The sequence below is a fragment of the Arachis ipaensis genome, chromosome B04, assembly GCF_000816755.2.
Source record: "Arachis ipaensis cultivar K30076 chromosome B04, Araip1.1, whole genome shotgun sequence".
NCBI lineage: Eukaryota > Viridiplantae > Streptophyta > Magnoliopsida > Fabales > Fabaceae > Arachis > Arachis ipaensis.
The window spans coordinates 7,781,059-7,789,854 of NC_029788.2; the positions used below are offsets into that span (position 1 = coordinate 7,781,059).

Genomic DNA, 8,796 nt, shown 5'->3' on the forward strand with positions numbered 1-8,796 from the left:
ATCTTTTTAACTAGTGATTGTATGATTTAAGGAAAATAAATAAAAATAATAATAAGGGAGTAAGTGAATGAGAAGAAAAGCAAAGAGTGTGAGTGGGATTATAATAATTTTGTCCGATGAGTTAGGAAGAAGAATGGGGTTGTGAGTGAAATGGGATGAAGACTTGTGACTCTGTTGGGGATGCTGGTTACATCATCATATTATTGATTATTAACAACAACTCATAATTGAGTGCATCTAATTAACTCAATCCTAAAACCCTATAGTTTGTAAAATAATAATAATAATTGTTTAGGCATTTTGGTATGTTCATAAGTATATTTAGGAAAAAAATTCTGAAATTTTTGAACATTGTGTCTACGTGATTATGGGTGTGCCTTGTTTTCAGGTTTCTGTTTTTGTTTGTTGTTTCTTCTTCCAATTAAAGAATGGAGGAGGCAGTACGTTACCATCTTCCCTCCCATCATTTTCCCATTTGATTGTGACGACTTTATCATTGCTTACTAAACATGTTTGTTACTTGTTAGGTACAATTATTTTGTGATTGTTTAAATAATTAAGAAACTTTTGTTTCTTTAGTGTTTTTAGTTAATCTAATTTGACCTCACAGATTGAGATTCTCTTGTATTTTAGAAATTGTTAGTTAGTTTCAAAGGACTAATTAATTACTTCATCATTTGATTTGATGTGACGATTAAGAAATCACCACTCTAGTATTATACCATGTCTTTTCCTTGGACACTCCTAAGTATCCTAAGTATGAGTTTCAGTGATATTTGATATTTGCCTTTCATTACTTTCTTTTTATCTTTTTGAATTTTAAGAAGTCCTAAAATTTATATAAGATATTATAAAATATAGTATTATTTATAAGATATTATAATAATATAATATCAATATTTTATAAATTTTGATACTATATTATAAAATTACTTATTATAAAAAATTTAATTAATAAAAAAAATACGAATAATTATATATCAAACAATTCTTAAATAATCTACTTCTTATTAATTTTTTTTATATTAGCATATATAGCTCTAGTAGTATCTCAGTATTAATGCAAGTTTCTTGATTTTACAAGATTCAATTTTAACTATTAGAGTTAATTATGTTATTTTTAGAGTCTTTCTTCTTAAAATTTGAGTTAACTATAGCAGTGTATAAATAATTTAAATTCTAACTCTTGAAAAACATCAATTTTTTACTACATTCTCATTCTAGTGTTAAAGATCTCGCTCTTTTTATTTTCTCTAGTACATGGTATTAGTTAGCCAAAACGGTCCATGGCAAAAATAATCAATAATAACCCCGGTGTTTAATTCATTTTTAAAATAACTCCTTTTATATTTGCTTTTATATTTGCGTATAAATATACGTGTTGTTTAACTTATTTTTAACGTGTATATTTTATATTTTAATATATATTTTATACAAATAATTGATGTAATAACTAATTTTTTGTAGCCAATGAGTTATAACTCAAATGACATAATTTTCTCATACTCAATTAAAAGGTTGCTGGTTCAAGTCTTCTATCTTTAGTAAAAAAAAAAACTAATTTTTTGTATATACCTAACAAGATTGATAATAAATAAGTTTGTGCAATGCACTAACCATAGAACAAATAATATTAGAACATATAGTATTGTATTATATATCATGCCTAAATATGACATTTCACATTTCAAACGCATCACTGGAAATATTGTGGTGCCTTAAGAAAACAAGACCTAGATGCTATGCTATAGATGCTAGGATATGTGCATATAAGAGGAACAGGAGACAATGAAAATTAAAATGATTTGAGGCAGAGAAATAACAAGTGCATATCATATCATATCAAGCATTTAGCTCTCTCTGTGACATTTTATCAAACACCTTTGTCACTATATACATACATCTGATCAAATCCCAGTCCCTGCGGAGAATCTCGTGAGTGCCCACTTCTCTCTTCTGTCTCATTTCAAGCTTTCACCGCACTCGTGCTAATAATAATATTATATTTTTATTTGGTGCCTGCCATTATTACTGTTTGTCACTTTCAATAGCTCTTAGATGTGAAGACTCGAAGATTCGACAAAGCTTTTATATTAACTGTCGACGACCTAACACAATCCTCTTCGTTTATCTAGACTTGGATCCGGCTATGTAACATAGATGGAGTTTTCGGTAGCTCTTAGGTTTGGCCAATTTCTTTTGTTACTACCAGGCTAAGTGTATTAGTCATTCTTGCTAGTTTAGTTGGTTGTTTCCTCTAACTAAGTTGGATTGGTCTAGTGGTTATCGGGGTTCGAATCCCGCCTTGTGCATGTAGCAATCCATTCCTTAAATGGAGCTCCGAGGATTAGTTCGAGTTGGGAGATACCATGGAAAGCAAAAAAAAAAGTTGGTTGTTTCGTCTTAAAATAATTGTCGTTTTAATTAGTTTAATTCGTTGAAAAATCAATGAATGATATTGATTTTGAAATTAAAGTGGACAGGTAATAATATGGGTGTGGTATGTGTGAGCAAATGATATCATATTGCAAGTGTCTCTTTCAATAAAGCTCAAAGGAAAACTTGTTGATGTAACTATTACATGCTGCTTACTGTCAACTATGTGATGACCAACCACCAGTGATATCTTAGTGTAAATAGCTACAAGACAAAATCTACCATAGTTTCTTAATGGTGATATCTTTGAAAACAAATGAAGGGGTGTGGGTGTTGGTGTTTCATATCTTGCTAGCCTGTAAAATAGTGATCCTGTGAAGTTTATTTTACCTTATCTGCATATGTTTTGATTTTGAAGGACCATACTAAATAATTAACCACTTCTCTTCATGCACTGTCTGTCTAGTATACTAAGTCGAGCAGAGTGTAGGATTTATCCGATTTGGATTCTCTAACGAGCCGAAAGAACTTGGAAAAACCATCACCACAAAAGCTGGCTATTATGGTAAGAGAGCCTAAGATCTTATAAGTTTTTTTTTCAAATGTTAGCCCCTCCATGTAAGACTCTTTTTCAGGTATTGGTCCTACAAAATTTATATCAGATTCTAGTGTTCCATATCCCCATCCAATAATATAAGGGGGGGAGGGGGTGTCAGCATTATGTAGGGGGCAGGACAAGTGCCTTTATTTTAATTGTGTAAAAGAATTAGCACTCTTTTGAAGTAGCTCAAACTTGATGATGAGCCTAGCAAGGTTACTATCTTGAAAGGTTCAAATTTTGGAAACAGTTTCTCGGCTTGCGTCTGCCAAACTGGGTCCCTATTGAGTGGAAACCTCAGAGCTCTAGATTGTTGCTCTATGGTTTGAAACTAACCAGGTTATATATACTTGCATTGTTAGGTATCTTGAATATGCAAAGCATAAGGAAATCTATCTTGAGTCATGTGAACTTGAGGAGGTCAATTGAAAGATGGTGCTTTTCTGGGAATGAGTGTGCCAATATGCAATTCAGATACTTGTGCTCTTCAACAGGATCGGGCTCTGATTTGATACTGGACAGAGTAATTGCACTTGCCAAGAACTATGATAAAATCAATGCCTCAAAGGTATTAGAAAAAAACAATTAATGATTAATATGAAAATCTTGTATTTATATATGAATACCTCAAGATATTGCTGAATTGTTTCTTGTGCTGAGGGATAACATCGTGGGGAGCTTACTGTTACTTCTACATTTTTCTACTTGTCCATTGTGTAGGTTACTGAAACAGCTGATTTTCAAAAGGACTTAAACCTGGACAGCTTGGACCGCGTGGAACTCATTATGGCTCTTGAAGAAGAGTTTTCAGTCGAAATCCCGGATGAGAAAGCTGATAAGCTTGCCTGCTGCGCTGATGTTGCGAAATACATAGCCTCGGCTAAAGCTGACCAGAAGATTGGGGAAAAGCCCTGAAACTTCACTCTGTTATTCTCCTAGGATGTGGCATTCTGAGTTTACTTTTTCCTTGATTGTGATATATGAACCTATGTTAAGTATGCTTAGTAGCATATATTACTTGATGTTAGTTTACTTAATAGTGTGCTTCATATGGGAATGCCTTAATTGGTTTGAAGAATACCAAATAATTGATCTTAGCTAATATTGAACACTTGTATGATCATTCTTTGTTTTCTATATGATCAACTATTCAAGGTTTAATTTGAGCAACAACCACAAAGCCTTATCCTACTAGGTGGAGATGGCTAAATGGATTAAATGACGCCATTGAGCTCGACAAAATTTTCAAATTCTACTCTCATTTTATGATGTGAATCATCACTCAATGCCTCATCTTAGTGACCTAATTATGAAAATTCACTAACCTTGTTAATTATGTTCGAATTGTTTGAGATTCTGTAGAGACATTATTTTTCTCTTTATCTTTGAATCAGTATTCACACCGGGTAACTGTCAACACAGAACAAGCAGATAGGCAACAAACACAATTACTACTACTTCCATCCCCTGCAGAAATATTTTGAAAGTATCAATTTGGTAAGGTCAAAATGATAATTATTTGGGGATAGAGCATAGAGATACTATATTATCCGCTGACCTAAAAATAAATAAGCAGGGCAATAAGCCAGAAGAAAATATAAATTGCAACCCCTAAAATTAAGAAATTAATTATTTAGTCCCAGTTAAAAAAAAAGACATCAATGTCTTAATATGAGTACAATCCGTTATACTATACTTGATTTTGTTGGTCTTAACATTATAATTCATTTCAAATTTGTAATAGATATACCCCATCTATTATGATTTTATTTTGACCATAATTCAAGGTATAGTTTATACGTACTACTTATACTTTGTCGATGACCTCTAACAAAAAGAATTGGGACGAGGAATTATACTACCAATTTCCGAGTTGAATTACACATCTACATTTCTAGTCTATTCTAAAAAAATTAATTATTAAATTAATTATTTATATAAAATATATAATAAATATTAAATATATATTAAAAATGAATTAAATAATATATATTTATATATAAATAATTAGATTTAATTAAATCCAGTTAAATATCAAAATAAAATTAGTGAATTATTCTATCCAATTCTCTCTAAAATAATATGTAAATTATTTTCTATGTATATCACATCTTAATTGGATATTTACTTTTAATTTGAGTTACTATCTTAACCATAGTTAGATTATATTGTAATTAAATTTTTAAAAGGGATAAATGTATAATTTATTAAAAGATTAGAAACTAATTTTTTTTATTTTCTAAATCACGTTAACGGTGGTTCTAATCATAAATTCTTCTTCCTCGTTTTCTCTCAATGTCACTCAGCAACTCTTCCTCATCGGTCAGTCTCTCCCGAATTTCAGAGTCCAGAAGTAACGATCTGCTCCTTTGATTCGTCTCGCCAGCTCTGATGCGTCTCCAACACTGCGCCGTCGCATCTGTGACTCCCCTGCTCTGTGTTGTCGCGTCTCCTTGTTCCGATGCGTCTTTCGTCTGTCATTGTTGTCATCCCTGGCCAGAGTCTGTTTTGCTGTGCTTGGACAGGTTGGTTTTCTCTCTTCTCTGCGTTCTTGAAACTCCCTATCAGTTTTTGTTAGTTATTCAGTTGACTTATAATTTGATTACAATCAACAAGGCAGTGCTACTTGGGAGGCGCGACGAGAATGAAAGAATGGGGAAGAGCTAAAGGCCAAAAGCCATTACAGAAGATTAGAAAACATCTTCTAAAAATGATTTGAAAAAAAAAAGTCATATTTTAATTTTTAATACTTTAAAAATTTGCATAATTATCTATTTTAAAAATTAATTTAATTATAAAATAATTTAATTATAGTTAATCTAATAACTGATTAAAAAGTGACACATCACAAAGAATAAATGATATATTACTTTACAAAGGATATAGTGGCCAATAAAATTACACGGAAATCACACTTTATAATTAATCAAGAGGTCTAATCGAGTAGGAGTAGTAATTAGTAATTAGTAGTGAAAGGGGTTTAGATCAACAATTCAACGGTGACCTTAAAAGAAAAAAAAAAAAATAGTGGGGTCCAAACTATCACGTTGAGATGATTATAGGGACAGGTGGAATGGTATTTGTGGAATATAAGGTGGTTCTGGGAATCAAGTATTGACATCAGGACCATCAAAATTAGTGGCAATCAAGTGAACAGTGCCCGTTGGATTTGAGTGACGAAGCATCCACGGTAATCAATGAGAGGGACCCACATTCGCCATCATATGCCTCTCATCTATCGCTAATTCGTAACGCTGACGACCCTTTAGCTTCTTCCCTGTTCGCTTGCGCTCATACAAACTTCATTAGCCCCCAATTAATATACGATTAGACTATATCTATACTAAAATAAAACTATTAAAATATAAATACATATTAAAAATAAAAAATAAAATATTATTTTGATTCTAAATATTTTAGATAAATTTTATTTTAATTTTTAATATTTTAATTGTGATAATTTTATTCTAAAATATTTAAAATAACATTAATATTATTCTACCGTCAAATTTATCATTAACACTTAAAAAAATTAATGTATTATTAATAATATTTTTGTTAAAATTATATTTGTTCAATTTCTATTTCTATATTTATCATTTCAACAATTTTTTTTTTTTTTCGTTCTTTCTTTTCTAATCTTTTTTAGAGAATTAATAGTGTAAAAAAAAAAGAAAGAAGAGAATAAAAGAATGAGATTTAAACTTATTGAGGTAAAGCTAGGAAAAGAGAGTTGATCCAAAGTAACTTTAACAAAAATATTATTAACAGTACATCAATTCAGTTACTTGTTAGTGAGAGATTTGATGGTGAAATAATATTGATGTCATTTTAAACGTTTTAGGATAAAAATAAGACGATTAAAATGTTAGAAACCAAAATAGAATTCACCTCGTAAGTTAGAGAACAAAACAGTATTTTACTCAAAAATAAACTAAACCATATATGTATTTATACATAAATATATTGATGCTTAATTTTAGTGATTATTTTTAGTGTACGAATAATATCTTTTATTAATATAAACTTTTTTAATGATTTTTAGAATAAAGTGACAATTAAATCCTTAAAGATGTTGAACATGGATTAATTAGTTCTGAAAGATAAAAAAAGTACTAATTAGGTCTTCCAAAATAGCAAATCGTAGACATGTATATCCTTCTGTCAATGAATAGTGTGAAACAAAATAGAATTGTCCATATATTTTACAATAGTGCATATCTTGTTACTGTTACATGAGCATGAAAACGATGTACTTTTGGACAGTGAAATATTTATTATCTTTTAAGTTTTTATATGCCATTTATCAATTACTCTCTATTTAGGAAATGGATCCACTACAGTGAAAAAACACTTGAGAGAATAAAGTGCGATCTTTCACCTTTAATTTTTTAAGTGGGACCAAAATTAAATAGGAGAGAAAAAGCAATAAATGGTTAGATTAAACACCTGGACAGCATCTAGTTTTTTTTTTCATTGGAGAGGATCCACTCCCCTCTATTTATCATAAATGCTATTAAAACAAGTTAAATTTCGTTCCAAAAGTTATAATCTATATGCTTATTTTTCATAGATAGACACATGAAAGTAATTAACAAGACATATAAATATCATCGTTAAATTTTAGTTAATTAAATTGATAGAAAGACATCATGTATCTACCATTTGCTAACCTCGAGGACCAAATTGATACCTTTTTTAAAAATTAATTAGTTCAAAGTCAAAATCTTTAGAAACCTAATTGGCACTTTACTCATTTTTCAAATACATTTTTATATAATTTTTCCACCATTATAATGGTTTTAACAATAATATCTTAAATTAATTCTTAAAAAATTTTAAATAAAATATTTTGATTTTTTAAAATTTTTATTCTCTAAAAATTCGTAACTAGAGAAAAACTTTTTCAATATTGAAATTGTAAGATTATAAAATAGGAAGTAGCTGAAAATAAAACATAAGGGTTAACAACTTATGAACAAGTCATGATAACTTGTACTCATGATTGGTCAAACTAATAATAGTACTTGCCATAATTACTTGAGATTGCAAGAGTTTTACAGAAGGAAGTTGAGTTTTCATAATCATATACTCTACCACACTCATCAACATATGTCTCTCTTTTCTACTTCTTTTATTGCACTTTTTAAATTCTTCTCTTATTCACTATACATTATTTTATTATTACTAATGTTATATGTAATATATAAGTAACATTACAAATAACAAAGACGAACACAACTCCACAAGGCTTATTATTTCTAAGAGTGACAAAGCGGATAGTCTCGTTCCGTTCCGTTCCGTTTCACTTCACTTAGGTTCGTACTATAAACAGGACAGATTAGTACGTCTCATCAATTAGAAAATTTTTTAGTAGAAAATGATAAATGCACATACGATACATATATAGAGAGGCTAATCAATTAGCTGATGGCATTACAAATTCACTCTTAAATCAAAACAGTGACCACTTTAATTTTATTTGCTGATAGAAGTGGGGTTTCTTTTTTCCGTTAATCTGTTTTATTTTTTGTTCAGAGGAACAACATCAAAGTTTGCATAAAAATAACTAATCAAACTTTGTTAACCTATCAACCAGCCGGGCCATGGCACAATGATCTTTTTAATTTTAACCTTATTAATCAAACACTAAGCATAAAAGGACACATGCCAATTTCTTATTACATATCTCAAAAACCTTTAATCATGGTACAATCCACGTTGCTCTTAAGAACAGGCTGTAATATAATTAATTATGAATCCCCAAACAACCTTAAAATGTTAAATCTTAATTATTTCAAATGAAGAACCAGAGCTATTCA

The 8,796-nt window shown here is 29.9% G+C and overlaps 1 protein-coding gene across 2 annotated transcripts; it reads left to right on the forward strand.

Annotated features, from left to right (window-relative positions):
- LOC107638723 (acyl carrier protein 3, mitochondrial) lies at positions 1,667-4,196 on the forward strand. Of its 2 annotated transcripts, XM_016342087.2 has the most exons (4): positions 1,698-1,935; positions 2,843-2,941; positions 3,337-3,542; positions 3,695-4,196. In XM_016342087.2, the coding sequence occupies exons 3-4, from the start codon at positions 3,348-3,350 to the stop codon at positions 3,887-3,889; spliced, it is 390 nt and encodes a 129-aa protein (XP_016197573.1). In that variant the 5' UTR covers positions 1,698-1,935; positions 2,843-2,941; positions 3,337-3,347; the 3' UTR covers positions 3,890-4,196. The 2 variants fall into 2 exon arrangements, with proteins under 2 accessions (XP_016197572.1, XP_016197573.1); XM_016342086.2 differs by lacking the exon at positions 2,843-2,941 and having other exon boundaries at positions 1,667-1,935.

Bases quoted from the DNA above. Each gene is read 5' to 3' on its own strand.
- LOC107638723 (XM_016342086.2), top strand. From the start codon at position 3,348: ATGCAAAGCATAAGGAAATCTATCTTGAGTCATGTGAACTTGAGGAGG. The intron at 3,543-3,694 runs GTATTAGAAAAA...TCCATTGTGTAG, and splicing joins ATAAAATCAATGCCTCAAAG to GTTACTGAAACAGCTGATTT.